Here is an 18,665-nt window from a genome sequence, read left to right on the forward strand (position 1 = left end):
GTGAAGTTATTCCCCATTTGGGCATTCCTTTAATGGACTGAATCAGACCAAAGAACTCATTTTACAGCAGAGATAAACCACTTGCTTGCAAGAACTCTGGGGTACTCATCAAAATTTCATACCCCTTATCACCCCCAGTCTTCAGGGCAAGTGGAACACAAAAATCTAGACATAAAAAGGACTTTAGGAAAGGTCTGTCAAGAAACTGGACTTAAATGGCGAGAAGCTCTGAGCTTGGCCCTGATAAAGATTCAAAATACTCCAAATAGGAGACATGGATTGACTCCTTTTGAAATAGTTTTTGGACGCCCGATGCCTACTGGCATCTCTAAACCTTTGACTCCTGGGTTAAGTGAATATTATGGGAATTTAAGTGAACACTTCTATGCTATGACTAGCTATATACAGAAACTAACTAGCATACTTGAAGCATATCGTCAACAGCGAAAGGAGGCGTGGCCCTCATCTTCTGACAAGACTTGCTATCCCTTTTCACCAGACTGAGTGTACATCAAGGTCTTTAGAAGAAAAAATGCAATGTCACCTCACTGGGAAGGACGTTATGAAGTCCTACTAAACACCTACCCGCTATCAAAATAAAGGAAAAATCTCCCTGGATCCATGCCAGCCATGCCAAAATAGACCCAGGACATCACTCTCAAGACACCTGGGAGACAGTCCCCACAGGCGACCTGAAACTAAGGATTTCCAGGGCCAATTCCCAGGCCCCAGAAGCAGCCAAAGTCATGAAGTAGACAGCTTTTCCCAAGATCACGGATCAAGAAACTTTGATTTTACCTATTTCCTCCCCTTTGCATTTAAAGCCTCCCTACACACACACACACACACACACACACACACACACAACTATTAGCAAATATATATTTTCCTTTAATCATTTATTAAAAAGCTGACTGGAAAGTGCTGGTCTCTATCTATTCCACTTCCCTCTAAGTCTCCACTCTGGGCTCTTTTCCAACCTGTGTCTTGCTTTTACTAACCCTCTCTTTTTCAACAAGTCGAGCACAGACCAAACACCCTCCTTATGCCAGTTTACCAAGCCTTGGCCACCCTAACTCATCAATCTGATTGCTGGTTATGTCAACAGCTAGACAGCGCAAAAGAACCAGAACTGGTCTTTGTTCCTGCTGAAGTGAACACCTGGTGGACTAAGTATGGAAGACGGATGAACAGCAGGGCATGGTGTCCACAACAAGGAGAACTTCACTCTGCCGTTCCCCTGGTGAGTCATTTGGGCCCCAGAAAGACTCTAAGGAAACTCCAGGACTCTCCCTTGCCTGGGTGAAGACAATAGGTGAAAGTTTTTCCCTCTGAGTTGAAAGTAGACATGACACTGGACCCTTCCTGGGTGACATACCAGGACAACATGGTAATCAAACTCTGTGGTTCTATTCCACAGGTAGCATCTTCAAACCTCTAAAGGGAGTTATAAGTGACTCTAACGCTACTCCCTTTGGCACAAACATCTGCCAAATTACTAAATGCTCTGGATGGCTTACAAGCCACCCGTGTACAACTTGGGGTATTTCAGCTGCTCGCGTGGTTAAGCTGCCCAATACCACAAACCATATATGGTGGATAAAAAATCTGGACTCACTTGGTCAGGTGACAAGACCAGGCTTTACAGCTGCCAAAATCAGACTGCAGGCCTCCTGTACCAGCTATTCCGCAATCTGTTCTGTTCTCACAGATTGACAGGAGAGCATGGAAAATGGAGATGTTTAGGCACTAACAGTACCAGTGGCAAAGGTCATGGAATACTCCAGACGGGGGGAACTACAGATTCAGTTCTAACCTTGTCTACAAAACACACTGGTCTTTTTACTTTATGTGGCAATAAAGTATATAAAGGAATCCCACCTAACTGGTCAGGACACTGTGGACTCGGATACCTGGCCCCTTCTGCCACTAAATACTCCACACTAAATGCAAGCCAAATTGCAAACCCGGGTTCCTTTGTTCATAAGATTGTGCCACATAAACGTGCCAGTTGGAAAGTCGTGAAGAATCCGCTTGTGTATCATAACTCCAAGTTCTCTTTGGCATTGAGAGTTTTATTCCCCAGCTTTGAGGACAAGTTGGAAAAGGTGATCTTAAATCTCCCCATGGTAATGGAACAAGAGTTCACCACCACCATGCAGACTTTGAAAATACTCCAGTCAGAGATTAACAGCCTAGCCTCTGTGGTGCTCCAAAACTGACGTGCTCTGGATACACTGACTGCCCAGCAAGGAGGAGCGTGTGCAATCATCGGTGGAAAATGTTGCTTTTATGCGAATCAAACTGGGCAAGTAGTATTTAACTTACATCTATTAAAAGAGAAGCTTGACATTTTCCATCAGATAAATAAAGCTCACACATTTTATAGGACTGACTTATTGCCAGGATTGGGGAACTGGTTTAATGGAGTGTGGGGAAATGTCCTATAGTTTGTCCTTTTCTGCTTGTTTATCCTCATTCTAATCTATGCTCTTCTCTCTCTTTGCAGATTTCTTACCACTCAGCTACTAACTCCACTTTTCTCTCCATAGCCACCAGCTCAGCTCTTTATACGTGCAACTTCCAGGGAAGTTTCAGAGCAGGGAACTGATGGGGTTCAGGGCAGGTCACCCCAAGATGCGCCACTGTGGTATGCGGATTATTTCGAGCTGAAGACAATAAAGGCTCAGACTCAGCAAGAACATTCAACCTTTCCCCCCTAACTGCCTAAAAGAAATTTAAAATAAAGGCTTGTCTCTAGGGCAGGCCATCATCATAGATAATTCTGGATTTCTGTAAACTAGGAGGATCCTTGCTAAGCCCTCTCTTATCAAAGTTCTATTTACCAAACATTTGCTTTTCCATTTCCACGGTTGTCTTCCTCCCCTTTGAAGCCCCAAATCACTACCTAAAACGTCCTCCTTGTCTGCAGCCTCGGCCAGTTGGCTGAGTAACTCTGTGTTCCCTGAATTTCTCCCATGTATACATGCTATTAAACTTTGATTTTCTCCTGCTAAACTGCCTTTTTAATTATTTGACCAGCCATAAGAACCTTAAGGAAAAGGTGGGGGGGGTGGGGGGGGGAATTCTCCCACTTCCCCAACAGATTCCATTGGATAAATTTGAAAGAATGATTAGCAGTTTTGATTTTTCAATTTTCAGTGCAATATTCACCATGTGCCAAAAACTATGTCCTTGCAATAATTTAAACTTAAGATGGAAAGGGCTTAGGAGCTACTGTTAAAGAAGCCTAGCTTTCCAAAGCCACTGCAGGCGGCGGGCAGCAGCCCCACCGCCACAGCGCGGGTCCGGTCTGGGGATTCCTGCGTCCCCGTCTCCACCCACCCGCGTCCCGAGTCCTCCCTCCCGCCCCACCGCGTCCCCGCCTCGCCTCCCCCAGCGTCCCCGTCTCCCCACCCCGTGTCCTCCCTCCTGCATCCCCGCCCCACCCCCGCGTGTCCCAGCCTAACACCCCGGGTCCTCCCTCCCGCATGCCCGCCCCCCTCCCGCGTCCTCCCTCCTGAATCTCCGCCCCCCCCCCGCGTTCCAGCCTAACACCCAGCGTCCTCCCTCCTGCATCCCCGCCCCCCTCCCGCGTCCTCCCTCCTGCATCCCCGTCCCCCTCCGCGTCCCAGCCTAGCACCCCGCGTCCTCCCTCCTGCATCCCCGCCCCCCTCCCGCGTCCTCCCTCCTGCATCCCCGCCCCCCTCCCGCGTCCCAGCCTAACACCCCGCGTCCTCCCTCCTGCATCCCCGCCCCCACCCCGCGTCCCCGCCTAACACCCCGCGTCCTCCCTCCTGCATCCCCGCCCCCACCCTGCGTCCCCGCCTAACACCCCGCGTCCTCCCTCCTGCATCCCCGCCCCCACCCCGCCTAACCCCCCGCGTCCTCCCTCCTGCATCCCCGCCTCCCACCCCCGCGTGGCCCCGGGCGCCCACGGGCTCTCTGTAGAACGAGTTCCGTGTCCAAGGACTCAGACCTTTACGTGTTTACTCCCCCGAGCCCATCACGGGCCTGACAGTCGGCTTCAACCCGGAATAGGAAGTCCACCAAAACCGGAAGCGGCGCCAACAGTTCCTCGGGTACGGCCCCAGCGCGGGCCAAGGGGCGGGCACTCGCTAAACAGAAAAGGGACGACCCTCCCTCTGAGCCGTTGCCCTCCGAGCGCTTCGTGGGTCACGTGCCCGAACGCAGCGCTACCATCGACTCGGTCCTCCAGCCGCCCAGAGAGGAGTCGGAAGTGCCCGGAGCGGCGCGGGTTCTTCCGGCAGGGCCGTCCGCGCTTTTGTCCCGCCGGCGGCCGGGCTCCCGCGGCGCCGCCACAGCCAGTACGTGAGTTTGCGGCCGCCCGCGCTCCTGCCCCCGGCCCTCGTCTGCCGCGCGCTTCCCTTCCTGGCCGGGTCCTGGGTGCCCCTCGGGTCTCGGGCGGGATCTTGAAGGAAGCTGCTGCCTCCCCGGACGCTCCTCAGGAGGCGCATTCCGGGGAGTGGACGGGAGGGAAGACCTCGGGCCGGCCGAGGGTGGAGGGCGCGCCCCTAGAGCCGACCGGGCTCCCTCTGGTCCCCGATTGCGCCGTCCGAGCGGGCCCGGGCCGGTTTGGGCCTGCCCGGTGCCCAGAGAAGGGCTAGGCCCGGCTCCCGTGTTTCCCAGCTGTTCGCTGCTGTCTCGGGCCGGAGGGGACCCTGCAAGTTAGCGCTCTAAGACAAGCTGCTTGCGCGGCCCCGTTGCAGCGAAGCGTGGCCCGGGACTCGAGTGAACACGAGCTCTGGAGGGGCCCCGGGGTGATCGGATTCGACTCCCCCTGCTTTGTTTCCTTGCGGGGAGGGTGTTGAGGGACTCCCGCCGCGGGTGTGGGCCGAGCCCGGCGGCGGCGCTCCGCGGCCTTGCCCTGGGGAAGCCCACCTGTGCACGGACGGGTGCGCCCGGGGGCGGCGGGCGGGGAGGCTCCTGGCCCCGGGGGCGGCCGCCGACGATGAATGGGGTGCCAGGGCTGGTATGCGGCTATAAGACGTTTGGACTAGGTGGCCGCCAGGGGTGTTTTCTTTTTGAGAGCACGAGGGTTTTGTTTTCTTAATATATTCTATGATTCAAGTGCTTAAAGTCTAAGCTATCAGTGAAAAAGTTTGCTCCTGTTGAGCCATCTTCCTAGGCCCAGGCCCCGTAGGTCCATATGTGTTAGTTTGTGTAGCCTTCCAGAGTTTCTATATGCAAATACTGGCAAATATAAATGTAGTTAGTTCCCCCTTTTTCCCACACAGGTGTTAGGGTACTCTCCAAAGTTCTGGCCCTTTGCTTCTTTCACTTTATCCAAGGGATCTTCGGAAGAGCTTTTTTTTTTTAAACAGTGTTGTGGTATTGGATTGGCATTGTTTGGATGTTCCGTAATTTTTTAGGTCTATTCGGGGGACATTTGCATTGTTTGCAGTTTTTTTGTTACTTCAAACAATGGTGCTCTCAATGACGTTGTACTTGGGCGTATCTGAGCAAGAGTTTCTAAAGAAGGGGTTAATCAAAATAATCTTTGTTTTTACATTAACTGAGCCAGTTATTGGTAAATTTTTAAATATGCCAAATCATTATTATAATAACTCATGTAGAGTGTTTAAAAAATAAAACCAAGTAGCTTTTCTCTCCTGAGACTTGTGTTTACAAACGATAGCCTTATGCTAGCCTAACAAACTAATTCTATTAATGACTCTCTTCAAGCCAGTCTCTGCCCCTTTAGCTTCAGAAAAATCTCTCAGCCTCTCATAAGAATCTCCTTTGCTTACCTTATTCCCCAGGATGACTAGAAATCTCTTCTCCACTACCAGGTATGAGAATGTTCTATTTCATTGTTTACTTTAAGGAAAAATCACCTTTAATCCTTGTTTCTACTTTTAAGCAAGAGAACCAATTCATGTTAACCATTTGCAATTCTTATATTCATGAACTAGATGAAATAGTAACTAAACCATGCACCATATTCTCTTTCTTTCATCTGTATATCACTTTTGTCACTTACTCTTTAGTCCCATCTTTCATTTGTCCCCTTCTCCCACTTCCTAGATACTCTTTCTTCTGAGTTGGTGAGCATTTTGTGCTCACATTCCCTCTTGTTTTCTCTGGTCGTTTCCAAGCCAAATATAATATCCAAGAACTTAAGGTACAGAATCCAGCTGTGACATTTGATGGTAGATTGACTTGTGGAATATGGTTTGCACTCTGGAAATCCAAAGTAGCTGCTGGGTATGTTGCTTGTTGCAGTCTGTTGTTAATGGGCAGGAATTTTTGGCCAGAGTGGGCCACAGTTCCTCTCTTGCGCATTGTCTAGGCTCTTGAGAAAGTGGCTCCTGACTCTTTGGGACCGGGACAGCAAGAATTAAGCGCAGGTTCTTACTATCTGCATGAACTTTTTTAGGCATTGGTGGAGGAATGTGAACTACAGGCACAGAGGCGCCCAGAGGTGATCAGTCATGTGTAATTTGGAAGGAGTGGAAGGCATTCTATGGCTGACAGTTTTGACAGATGTAAACAGGCTGTTGGGTCGTGCTTCCTGCTGAGAACTGGTTAGAGAGGAGTTTCCCATCCAGCCTGTAGAATTCTTAAGACATTAAATCTGTTAAGCCCTCTATACAGGAGTCGTGGTTTTGGAGTGATTATTTTCTAGTGTCTTGGGGAAACGTGACTTAGCCACCACATCAGTCTTCTTGATTGGATTATAATAACCTCCTCCCAGACTCCACGACTCAGTTATCTCTTCTCTCAATCCATTTTCTCACTTCGTTTGATATGAGTGATCCTTATTTCTTTGAATTTTTTATTATGAAAATATGTAAGCATACAGCAGAGTAGTACAATAAACTCCGTGTACCCATAGCTCAGATTCAACAATTATCAGGTTCTACATTTGTTTCGTCTTTGCCTTTTTATTTTTTCTTTGTTGAAGTTATTTTAAAGGGAATTCCAGACATCGTGCCATTTCATCCTAGCATACTTCAATCTACCAAAAAAAGAGGCACTTTTAACATAGCCACAGTGCTATTATCACACCATCCTACATTAACTCTGATTCCTTGATATTATTTAACAGAGGTTGGCAAACTACTGGGCCTATGGTCTGTTTTTGTATGGCCTGCAAGCCAAGAATGGTTTTTACATTTTAAAAAGAATGTTAGAAAGCAAACAAAGAAAAATAAGTGACAAAGTGATATGTGGCCCACAAAGCTTAAAATATTTTTTGTCTGGCCCTTTACAGAAAAGTTTATCAACTCTTAATTTGATGGAATAAGTGATCCTCCAAAATTCATATCCAGCTTTGCTACTCCTTTACCTACAGCTCCTCAGGATCAAATCTAGATTCCTTAGTATGATGAGCAGACCCTGGTGCAGCCCTTATTTTTGCCCACCTGTCCAGCTGTGCCCGCCACCCTCTGTTCCGGCTGTACAGAAGGTAGTGAACACCAGTCCCTTCGCACCTGCTCCTTCCTCTGCTGGAACTGCTCTCCTCCTCTTCCCGAAGCTCTCCTAATCATTTGAAGCAGAGTTGATCCCTTCCCTCCTTTCATCAGTGCCCTGTAGCTGATGTTTTTATCATGTGTTAGTTATTTTCCTGCCTGGTTCTCCGACTAGTCTGAAGCTCCTTGATAGCAGGGCCTTGTCTTAACCATCTTTGCATCCCCAGGACTAGCCCAGTGCCTGGGGAAAAAAACAGGATCATAATCTAAATTCCTTGGGCAATACCCGGCCTCAGAGATAACTGAGATACTGGAATGCATCTTATTGTTTATAAAGATAACTTAATGTTTTGTTACATTCTTTTGATTGTCTACATTTTAGTAGCTTGGTGCATTTGAGCTGCTATAACAAAGTACTACAGACTGGATGGCTTATAAACAACAGAAATTTATTTCTCACAATTCTAGAGGCTAGGAAGTCCAAGATCAAGGCACCAAGGAATCTCTGTGAGGTCTCTTTTACATGAACACTAATCCCTTTCGTGAAGGCTCCATCCTCATGACATAAACACCTCCCACAGACCCCACGTCCTAATACCATCATCTTTGGGGGTTAGGATTTCAACATGAATTTGAGGGGGACACAAACATTCAGACCACAGCAACAGCATTTACCCTAGTGCTGGCTTTTTAAGTCTTGGTACTTTTCTGCCTGTGTTTTTGACTGACCTTTTCTTAGTCTCAGTATTGATTAATATGAATCTTATTGCAAACCATCTATTTTCAATAAAAATGCACATTTATATTGATCTGTCTTGATTTCAGTCATTAAGAAGATTGGGTGAACTCCATCAGGTGATGGGACACCGTGCTTCCACCCAAACAGGATGTTAAGCAGGGGTGAGACAGGGAGACTCCTCTGCCTGGCTAGGTCAGAGAGGTAAGCAGTCAAGGATTTGTGATTTCGTGCAGACCAGGCCAGTCAGCAGCCAATCAAACAGGGAATCACAGAGGACAAGAAGAGGACAAAGAATTCATCTGTCAGAGAGTCAGTGGAAAGGGTCCATTCAGACTGAGGATTCCCGAATGCAGTAGCAGTGAGGGGTGGATTAGCGTGGCCCATTTGGTATCCAGCAAGTCACTCCAGGTGCCCGGATGCAGACGGCTTCAAGTGCCACGCTAAGTAGCCTGGGAAGATTTGGCATTGGAGAGTGACCAGATGTGCATTTTTCAAAACTTGACGGCTGTTGGAGGGATACAAGTGAAGGTAGGAAGACTATGGGAGAAGTTCAGAAGGGCATTTAGGAGTGCTTAAACTAAGGCCTTAGCAATGGGAATGGAGTTGGGGATAGGGACTTGAACTTTCAAGCAGTAGAATCACCTGGTCTTAAGGGCTGTTCTGGATGTGGAGGGGTGAGGGAAGGGGAAGAGCCCACTTCTGTTTTAGGCGAAGGGGAGGACAGGTGGACAGGAGGGTCTGTGATTGAAGAAAGAGGTCTGGGCCGGAGATAATACCTGAGAGGCAGCTTACAGGAGTGGTAGGAGCCACATATATAGATGGGGCTGCCCAGGGAGGGTGTTGAGTTAGAAGAGGAAAGGTTTGAGGTGGAACAGAGGAGCCAGGAACATCCACGGGGCAGCAGGCTGGGGAGTCCGCGCCCGCCCCTGAAGAAGCTAGTGCGGCATGGTCTTAGTGGGAGCAATCAGACTGAGTAGATGAGGCAGGAGGGGAGATGGGAATGTGAAGACTAGTGTTAGACACAGCTGTGAACAGGAGGCAGGATGGCGAAAAGCAGTACCTGGAGGGGAAGATAGAGTTGAGGGAATTTTAAATTTACTTTTTGACATTTTTTGAACTTTTTATTTGGAAATCATTTCAGATGGAAAATTTTCAAGAATAAGAGAGTAAAAAAAAGTCTGTACTCATATTCAACTGTAGTTAACATTTCATTTGTCTTCTCTTGCTGTTTCATACATATAATTTTTTTTTAATAAATCATTTGAGGGCAATACATACATCATGGCCCTTTACCCCTAGATATTTCAGGGTGTATTTACTAAGGATAGGAATATTCTCTTGCATGATTCTTTTTACAACTGGAACCTTCATTGTATTTAAAGTTTATACTAGTTTAATCTACCATCCATATTCCAGTTTTGTTCACTTGACACTATTATTATGTGTTACATACAGTGTTATAACAATTTTTCCCTCCAGTACAGATCCACTCCAGGTCAGGTATTGAATTTAGTGGTCAAGTCTCTTTAGCCTTCTTTGATCCGGAACATTTGTATAGCCTTTCTTTTTCTTCTATGAAAATGATACTTTTCAAGAATACAAACACCTTTTAGTAGAATATTCTTTGTTTTGGATTTACCTGATATTTCCTTGTGATTCAGTTTAGGTAATGCATTCTCATAGGTGACCCTCAGGGTGTCACTTCTGGAAGCACTTGATGTCCATCTTTCCAGTTTGGTGATATTTAGAATGCTATTTTTTCCCTTGTAGTCTAGGGGGACTATTTTAAGACCCTGCAAATATACCACTGGTTGTCATAATCTCCCCCTAGATTTAGCATCCATTGATAGTTCTCCCTTGATCTAGTCTTTATTCCAATATCTGCAGAATGTTGCTTTTGTTTTTGCCAACTCTGCTACTCTTTCCACATTACCAACCAGCCCTGGCATTCTGTAAGCAAGAGGCCTCTTTTTCTCTCCTGTTTGTATGGACTCCTGAAATCCTATTTTCAATGGTTTATAATTCATTACTGTATGTAGTTATTATGGAACCTAAATTAAGTGTTCAAGCGGGCTCTTGTGGCATGCCCCCATCGTTTTTTTTAGTATCTCCTTACTTGCTAGCATAACAACATGACCCAGCTCATCTTGTGTGTATCCTGTCCCCAGCCTGGAATCGGCCATTTTTCTGAGGAGCTGTTTCCTTTTAGTAGGCGGTGGTAGTAGAGACCAAGAACAGAGTGCTCGATGTGCCCATTACTACTGAGATGTTTTTGCTTCTTAGCTTTTCAGTGGAGAGCTAGGGAATATATGTACATATACACGTGTGAATATTCATACATTTATATTTATGTGCATATATTTAATTTAGAATCATGAGTTCACACCATACCTCAGTTCATCCCTACAGGGTTCTTTCTTGCCTTCCCCTATTCCTTATTTTTATGTCCCCTCTTCCTCCAGGAGAGCCCTGGCTCACAACTAAATCAGGACATTTACTCAGTCCCATAACACATCTAAAATTGTTTCAGAATTGCTTTGCCCATTCCACTGCAGAAAACAAACCTACTAAAAAGAGTACAGTTGATTTGCAGCTCCTCCCCACTGCCCCTCCACCCTCCTCCAGACCAAGAGTATGAGGATATAGTGGTATGTTATGTGCTGAAGTGGCATGGGTTATTTCTCTGTTTTTTTTTGTTGTTTCCTTCCTGTGGTTACAGTATTCATGTGAAACACAGATAATTTCATGTATTTCTGTTTGCTTTCTGGTTTGGCTGCTTTTCTTTCTCATTCTCATTGATTTAATTTTATTCTTTGAATATGCAGAACATTATTATCCTTTCACAGGTAAAAACTATACAGAAAGCTGTACTTAGAGTGTCTCTCTCCTCTATCCCTTCTGCTCTGTTCCTCCCACCCCACTCCTTATAAGTAACAGACTTCATTGATTGCTGGTTTCTCTCATTACTATAAAGATAAGAAGATATATGCTCGTTTTCTTATTATCCTTCTTTCTTACATAAAACTTAGCATATATGCTCTTTTTCACTTTACATTATATCCTGGAAATTGCTCCCTATTAATCAACTTATAGAGATGTTCCTCATTCTTTTTTAGCACTCCATTTTGTATATGTGCTGTAGTTTGTTAAACCAATCTTCTGTGCTTGGACATGTAGGTTGTTTTTCAGATTTTCTAGCTACAAATAATGCTACAATGAATAACTTTGTGCATATATACTTCATATTATTGGAAGTGGATCTTCAGTATCAATTCCTAGATGGATTTCTGGAGTGCAGTGTAAATGCATACATAGTTGTGTTGGCTCTTGGCAAATTCCCCTCAACATGGGTTATGCCACTTTGCCTTCCCAGTAATGTGTGAGTCACAAGTTCCTGTTTCCCCCCACTGCCTCACCAACAGAGTGTATTGTCAAGCTTTTGACTATTTGTCAGTCTGGGCAGATGAGAAATGATATGTTACAGTTGGAAACATGTTTAAGGGCCATTTTAATATTTCTTTTTGTGAATTGTCTATGTCTTTTGCCCATTTTTTCTGTAGGACTTTTAGTCTGTCTTCAATTTTTGAAAATTCTTTATGTATTAGGGATATAAGCCCTTATATATGATGCATGTTGCAAATATTTTCTTCCATTTTGTCTTTTATTCTCTATTTCACTTATGGCATTTTTGCCATGCAATTTTATTTTTATATAGTCACATTCATCAACCTTTTGTTGCATTTGGGTCATAGTTAGAAAGCTTTCTCGATACCCAGTTGTAGAGGCATTCACCCATGTTTTCTTCTAGTATTTGTATAGTGTGACTTTTTTACATTTAAAGCTCTGCTCCATTTGGTGTTTATTCCTGTGTATGGTGTAAACAATGGATCTAATTTTATGTTTTTCCAAATGGCTGTGTAGTTATTCCAACACAATTGTAAAGACCATCTTTGTACCAGTAATTTGACCTACTATCTTTATCATGTGCTTGATTTCTGTGTGTAATTAGAACTATTTCTGGACTTTGTATTCTATTCCGTTAGTCTGTTTATACACCAGCACCATGCTGTTTCAGTTATAGAGGGTTTGTGGTGTATTTTAATATCAAGTATAGCTATTCCCCCTCATAGCTCTTCCTTTTCTGTTTTTCTCCTACAATTTTTGTGTGTTTATTTTAGGGGATGTGGTTTTATGGCTGTAGGAACTCAAACTTCATTCTCTTCTGAGGGCTGAGGATAAGTAGAGGTGGAGGGGCCAAGGCCATGGGAATGGATGGAGCAGGTTCGCTGATGAGTGTGTGGGAGCAGGATTCAGAGCACAGATAAAAGCTGTGTTGCTGTTGATGGTTCTGGAATTCCACTGCCCACTCAGTAGCCTTCAGAGTTTAAGTGACGTGGAGTGTTCTGCCCAAAGTAGTAAAGAAAGGGAGTAAGGAACTAGGCCACAGTTCCTCAGTGACCTCTGAAGATCTCTTACCTAGTATTACTTAATAGTCATTTTCTGAAGCTTTCTCAGCTGAACCACCTTTTGGTGGAGTGTCTACTGAGTAGTGCTTTATTTGATCTTTGTGGTGCTGAGTTCCTAGCTTCTTCTCCTGTTCTGTAAGTTTTAATTCAGAGTCCATCTTTGCAATCCCGTAAGCGTAAATGGATCATGAGTGTGATTCTTTATACATGTCCACTCCAGAGTGTATATCTTGCTTTTCTTTTATTGCCCCTGCTTCCTCCTCACATGTTCACAGATAGAGTTTCTAAGCAGGACTGACAGAATTCGAGTGCTGACCCAAGAGAGTCTCATACCCAGGGTAAGAGAGGAGATCCAAATTTTAACTAAGTCGAATCAGAAATGTTTCATTGTCCAAGGTTGGGGGATAACAAGCTTAGAATTGTTTCTTTTGTTCTCTGGAGTTAGTCTGTCAGTACCTGGATGCTGATGGAGTGCCACCTGTGTGTAGACTGCCTTCAGGGGAATGGAGAGTCCCTGTCTGAGCCCTGAAAGCTGCTTTGAGAAGCACTTTACCTTTCCTGAGTCCTGTGCTTTATCCCCAGGTCTCAACCCTGCTTAATCACCCAACCTCGAATATATAATGAGATAAGTATCACGCTCACCAACAGGCATTGTTCTCAACATTTTACATATGTTATCTCAACCCTGGTGCCCTCATTTTACGGATAAGGAAGCTGTGGCACAGAGAGGTTAAATAACTTTCTTGAGGTCATGCAGCTAGGCATTTGAACCTAGGCAGTATTATTCCCTTTGCTTGATGGTTTGTGTTTTAGCTTCTATACTTTGATGTGCTCTGACTGCAGTTAGCCTGCTCGTAAAGTAGGGGTGAAAGCCTCTTTGCCTGGCAGGCCGGAGTGTGTTCTTCTGTATAGAGTTCCTCTTGCCTGACTACCCACTTGCAACAGTCGGTGTTTTCCTTGGCGAGGAAGTCCAGGAGACCAGACCAACTCCATGCAGCTGCAGTTTGCTTTCTTTCTCCTCTCTGACAGGACTCTCCTCATGATTTCATGACCACCTCCCTAGTCTCTCTACCCAGGTACTGATTTCTCCTCTTCTTTAGTTTTCCCTCTGCTGATTGTCTTCTTAACTATTGTCTCACTTATTAATCTTTCTTTTTCCTCTTCTTCAGAGATTTCTTCTACCCTCTGATTGGTTTTCCTGACTAGGTGACATTTTTCAAAAACTGATCATGTTGCCCTTGGTTCTGTGCATCATTTCAACTTGCCCTCATACTAAGCTGTTATGCAAGAATAGAGAAGTTCTTCGTTCCATTGGAAATTCAGGGATCTAGCATTTTAACATTAGCTCCACAGGGGCAGAAATTTTGGCATGTTCAGTATTGTATCCCCAGCCATTAAAAATGGTACCTTTCACGCAGCATGCAGTCAATAAACATTTTTCAAGTGAATGAGTGAATTTGGATGTAATTCTTTCAGTTTCTTCTAAACAAAGTGAACAAGTATCATTTTCATTCTCTTGGTTTAGTGTCACATTTGAAGACAAGGGGCACTGAGGATGAGGAATCAACTGAAAAGTATGAAAATGTTGGAAATGCAGAATCCGTGTGGCCAAAAGTGGAAGGTCTCCACAAGGATCATATGCAGGAATCTAAGGTTGGTGAAACGTGTGATTGGGATAGCAAGGTAGAGAATCAGTTGGAAAAGCCTGAGGGAAAAAGAATGAAGGAAGACAAAAGTGACATCAGAGAAAAGATTGGCAAAGCCAAGAACACAGCAAATATAAAGATAGAAGAGGAAGACAAGTCATGTGAGGAAAGCTTACATCTGACCTCAAAACATGTTACACACCAGACTGTCTCTATAGAACAGAAAAGCAGTGAACAAGGCAAATGTGTGGAGAACATTAATGGAAACTCTCACCCCAGTCCACAGCAGAAAAGCAGGGCTGCTAAGAAATCGCATAAATGTGATGAGTGTGGGAAATCTTTCAAATATAATTCCCGCCTTGTTCAACATAAAATTATGCACACTGGGGAAAAACGCTATGAGTGCAATGACTGTGGAGGGTCTTTCCGGAGCAGCTCGAGCCTTCGAGTCCACAAGCGGATCCATACTGGGGAGAAGCCGTACAAGTGTGAGGAATGTGGGAAAGCCTACATGTCCTACTCCAGCCTAATCAACCACAAGAGTACCCATTCTGGGGAGAAGAACTGTAAGTGTGATGAGTGTGGAAAATCCTTCAATTATAGCTCTGTTTTGGACCAACATAAGAGGATCCACACTGGGGAGAAGCCCTATGAATGTGGTGAGTGTGGGAAGGCCTTCAGGAACAGCTCTGGTCTCAGAGTCCACAAAAGGATCCACACAGGGGAGAAGCCCTACGAATGCGACATCTGTGGGAAAACCTTCAGTAATAGCTCTGGCCTTAGGGTCCACAAAAGGATCCACACAGGTGAGAAGCCCTATGAATGTGATGAATGTGGGAAGGCCTTCATTACCTGCAGAACACTTCTAAACCATAAAAGCATTCACTTTGGAGATAAACCTTATAAATGTGATGAGTGTGAGAAATCATTTAATTATAGCTCTCTCCTTATTCAGCATAAAGTCATTCACACTGGAGAGAAACCTTATGAATGTGATGAATGTGGGAAGGCCTTCAGGAACAGCTCAGGCCTTATAGTGCATAAAAGGATCCACACGGGAGAGAAACCTTACAAGTGCGATGTCTGTGGCAAATCGTTCAGCTATAGCTCAGGCCTCGCAGTCCATAAAAGCATTCACCCTGGGAAGAAAGCTCATGAATGTAAGGAGTGTGGAAAATCCTTCAGCTATAATTCACTTCTTCTTCAGCATAAAACCATTCACACTGGAGAGAGACCTTATGTGTGTGATGTGTGTGGGAAAACGTTCAGAAACAATTCAGGCCTCAAAGTGCACAGGAGGCTCCACACTGGGGAGAAACCATATAAGTGTGATGTGTGTGGGAAAGCCTATATCTCACGCTCTAGCCTTAAAAACCACAAAGGAATCCATCTTGGGGAGAAGCCCTATAAATGTAGCTATTGTGAGAAATCCTTCAATTACAGCTCTGCCCTTGAGCAACATAAAAGGATTCATACAAGGGAGAAGCCTTTTGGGTGTGATGAGTGTGGAAAAGCTTTCAGAAATAATTCAGGCCTTAAAGTACATAAACGAATCCACAGTGGGGAGAGACCTTACAAATGTGAAGAATGTGGGAAAGCCTACATCTCACTTTCAAGCCTTATAAATCATAAAAGTGTACACCCTGGGGAAAAGCCCTATAAATGTGATGAGTGTGAAAAAGCCTTCATCACATACCGAACCCTTATAAACCACAAAAAGATTCATCTTGGGGAGAAGCCCTACAAATGTGATGTGTGTGAGAAATCTTTTAATTACACCTCACTCCTTTCTCAACACAAAAGGGTCCACACTAGAGAGAAACCCTACGAATGTGACAGGTGTGAGAAAGTCTTCAGAAACAACTCAAGCCTTAAAGTGCATAAAAGAATCCATACTGGTGAGAAGCCCTATGGATGTGATGTGTGTGGAAAAGCCTACATCTCACACTCAAGCCTTATTAACCATAAAAGTACCCACCCTGGCAAGACACCCTACACATGTGATGAATGTGGAAAAGCTTTTTTCTCAAGCAGAACTCTTATAAGCCATAAAAGAGTCCATCTAGGGGAGAAACCCTTCAAATGTGTTGAGTGTGGGAAATCTTTTAGTTACAGCTCACTCCTTTCTCAACACAAGAGGATCCACACGGGGGAGAAGCCCTATGTATGTGATAGGTGTGGGAAGGCATTCAGGAACAGCTCAGGCCTCACAGTACATAAAAGGATCCACACGGGTGAGAAACCCTATGAATGTGATGAGTGTGGGAAGGCATACATCTCACACTCAAGTCTTATCAACCATAAGAGCATCCACCGTGGGCAGCAGCCCTATAATTGTGAGTGTGGGAAATCCTTCAATTATAGATCAGTCCTTGACCAACACAAAAGGATCCACACTGGAAAGAAGCCATACCGATGTAGTGAGTGTGGGAAAGCTTTTAATATCAGATCAAATCTCACCAAGCATAAAAGAACCCACACTGGAGAGGAATCTTTAAATGTGACAAATGTGGGAAGTCATAGTAGCACATCACAGAAAAGAACTCATGAGGGAGAGGATGCTCTGGATGGGACCAGGATAAGCATTTCGCTGTAGGAGGCGGAGCTTGCCAAGTCTCCAAGAACTCAAATGGAAGAAAAACCTTATGAATGTAAGAATGTCTGAGATCCTTGTTCATGGCTTATAATTTACATAGTCTAAATGAAACCCTGAGTAATCTTTTCTATGTGATCTTTGATGATAGCCCGCAAGAAAGTCTCCCAAGTCAAGATGGTTGAGCCCTTCTGGAATATAAAATGGTTCCTCCTGGCGATACAACCTTTATCAAAATGATGGGGGTTAAACACAGCCTTCAAAATAAGCAGACATTTCTGGGCATAAAAGAAAACACATGGATGAGGAAAGGACTTCAATTAGAAGTCACATAATCGTGATCAGAAAGTTCATATTAGGATAAATTCTGTGAATAGAAATGTGGGAAATTCCTGGATAGCTTTGAATCCCAATTATACATTGGTCAGTAGAAAAAATCCAAGAAGGGCCTCCAGCAGGCAAATTCAGGGAATATAAATTTATTTAATAATAGTGATCATGAAGTATAAACTTGATATAATTGAATGATTTGGGGGGGTGATGACAAATTCTGAAACAAAAGTTGGATTTTGTTGTAGGAAAAGTAAAAAGTGCAGACTTATAAATCTAATGAGGTAGGAGAGAGTCATTCAAAAAAAATGCAGGTTAATTGGACTGTTCTATTGTAATGTGATACAGTAGTTAAATGGGTGAAACTTAAAAAATTTCAAATGAACCCCCTCAATGAATGATGAATATGTGAGGAGTGAAAACCTCACACGTTATGCTACAGATAAAAGGTTCTACCGTGGAGAGCAATTCAGCACATTCAGTAACTAATGGAACATGTCTTCAACATGAATTTGCACCTTGCACAAACAGACTTGATTCAGGGATTCCTATGAATAGCAATGAAGAGAAGGAGGGCATTTTAATGCAGGAGCTAAAAAGCTTAAGTAGCTACCAATAATCAAGGGATAGGAAGAAATTGATGCTTCTTAATGTATCCTGTTAAATGTTTGATTGTTTTGGAATGTGTTATTGTAAAGATTTCATGCATACATGTGTGTATTGTCTGTTGTAAAATGTTATCAATACTTTCTTCAGGGCTCACTCTTTCTTGGCCATGAAGAGCTAGATAGTTGTAGCGAGGTAAGGCGGAACTCCAATAAAGAAACTCCTCAACAGTAAACAGGCCGTGACTGACTTTAGATGGAGCAGTATGCAGAGAAAGCCATTTTGGTGTCACATCTTTGTGGGTAAGTTATATCAGATCCAAACCAGGGAGGGCAGCAGAGTACTCATCCCACAGGGCTTGTAGCTCGGGTTTCATGAGAAATTAGGTGGTGCCTCCACCAGGAGAGGCACAGAATGGATTGATCCTCATACTGGGGCTGGCTCATAACTCCTGGGAGTCGTTAGGCTGTGTGAGTGATAGTTGCCATACAGAAACAGTTCTGTTGGGAACAGATAGACTTTAACTAGGTAACTCAAAGGATAAATGGAGCGTCTTCTGAGAGTTAAGTAACCTGTCCAAGGATATTCTCTAAGTCAGGTCTCTCTGGCTCCAAAATCCACTCCTTTAAGAGAACAATCTAGCGAGATAGTTTCCTACTGCTTAGAATTTCTCCGTCTAGCCACATAGTTTCCATGCCTTTCTCTAGGACTATAATTCTTTCCGTTTGTCTCCAGACCTCCAGCGGTATGTTGTGGTGGAGGAGGAGGAATGAAGCTAGGACAGGAGAGGGAAAGAGCCTTTCTGCCACTCTACTCCACTTTGGAATGTTGCAGCCACACTTGCTCTTT

General features: G+C 44.5%; 1 protein-coding gene across 2 annotated transcripts; it reads left to right on the top strand.

Annotated features, from left to right (window-relative positions):
- Nucleotides 1-3,950: 3,950 nt before the first annotated feature.
- On the top strand, nucleotides 3,951-18,051 carry ZFP62 (ZFP62 zinc finger protein). 2 transcript variants are annotated; one of them, XM_014832338.3, is made up of 2 exons: nucleotides 3,951-4,332; nucleotides 14,167-18,051. In XM_014832338.3, exon 2 carries the CDS (start codon nucleotides 14,280-14,282, stop codon nucleotides 16,881-16,883), a length of 2,604 nt encoding a protein of 867 aa, XP_014687824.1. In that variant the 5' UTR covers nucleotides 3,951-4,332; nucleotides 14,167-14,279; the 3' UTR covers nucleotides 16,884-18,051. The 2 variants fall into 2 exon arrangements, with proteins under 2 accessions (XP_014687824.1, XP_014687822.1); XM_014832336.3 differs by having other exon boundaries at nucleotides 4,093-4,328.
- Nucleotides 18,052-18,665: the final 614 nt, after the last annotated feature.

This window comes from Equus asinus, chromosome 9 (genome assembly GCF_041296235.1).
Source record: "Equus asinus isolate D_3611 breed Donkey chromosome 9, EquAss-T2T_v2, whole genome shotgun sequence".
Taxonomy (NCBI): Eukaryota; Metazoa; Chordata; class Mammalia; order Perissodactyla; family Equidae; genus Equus; species Equus asinus.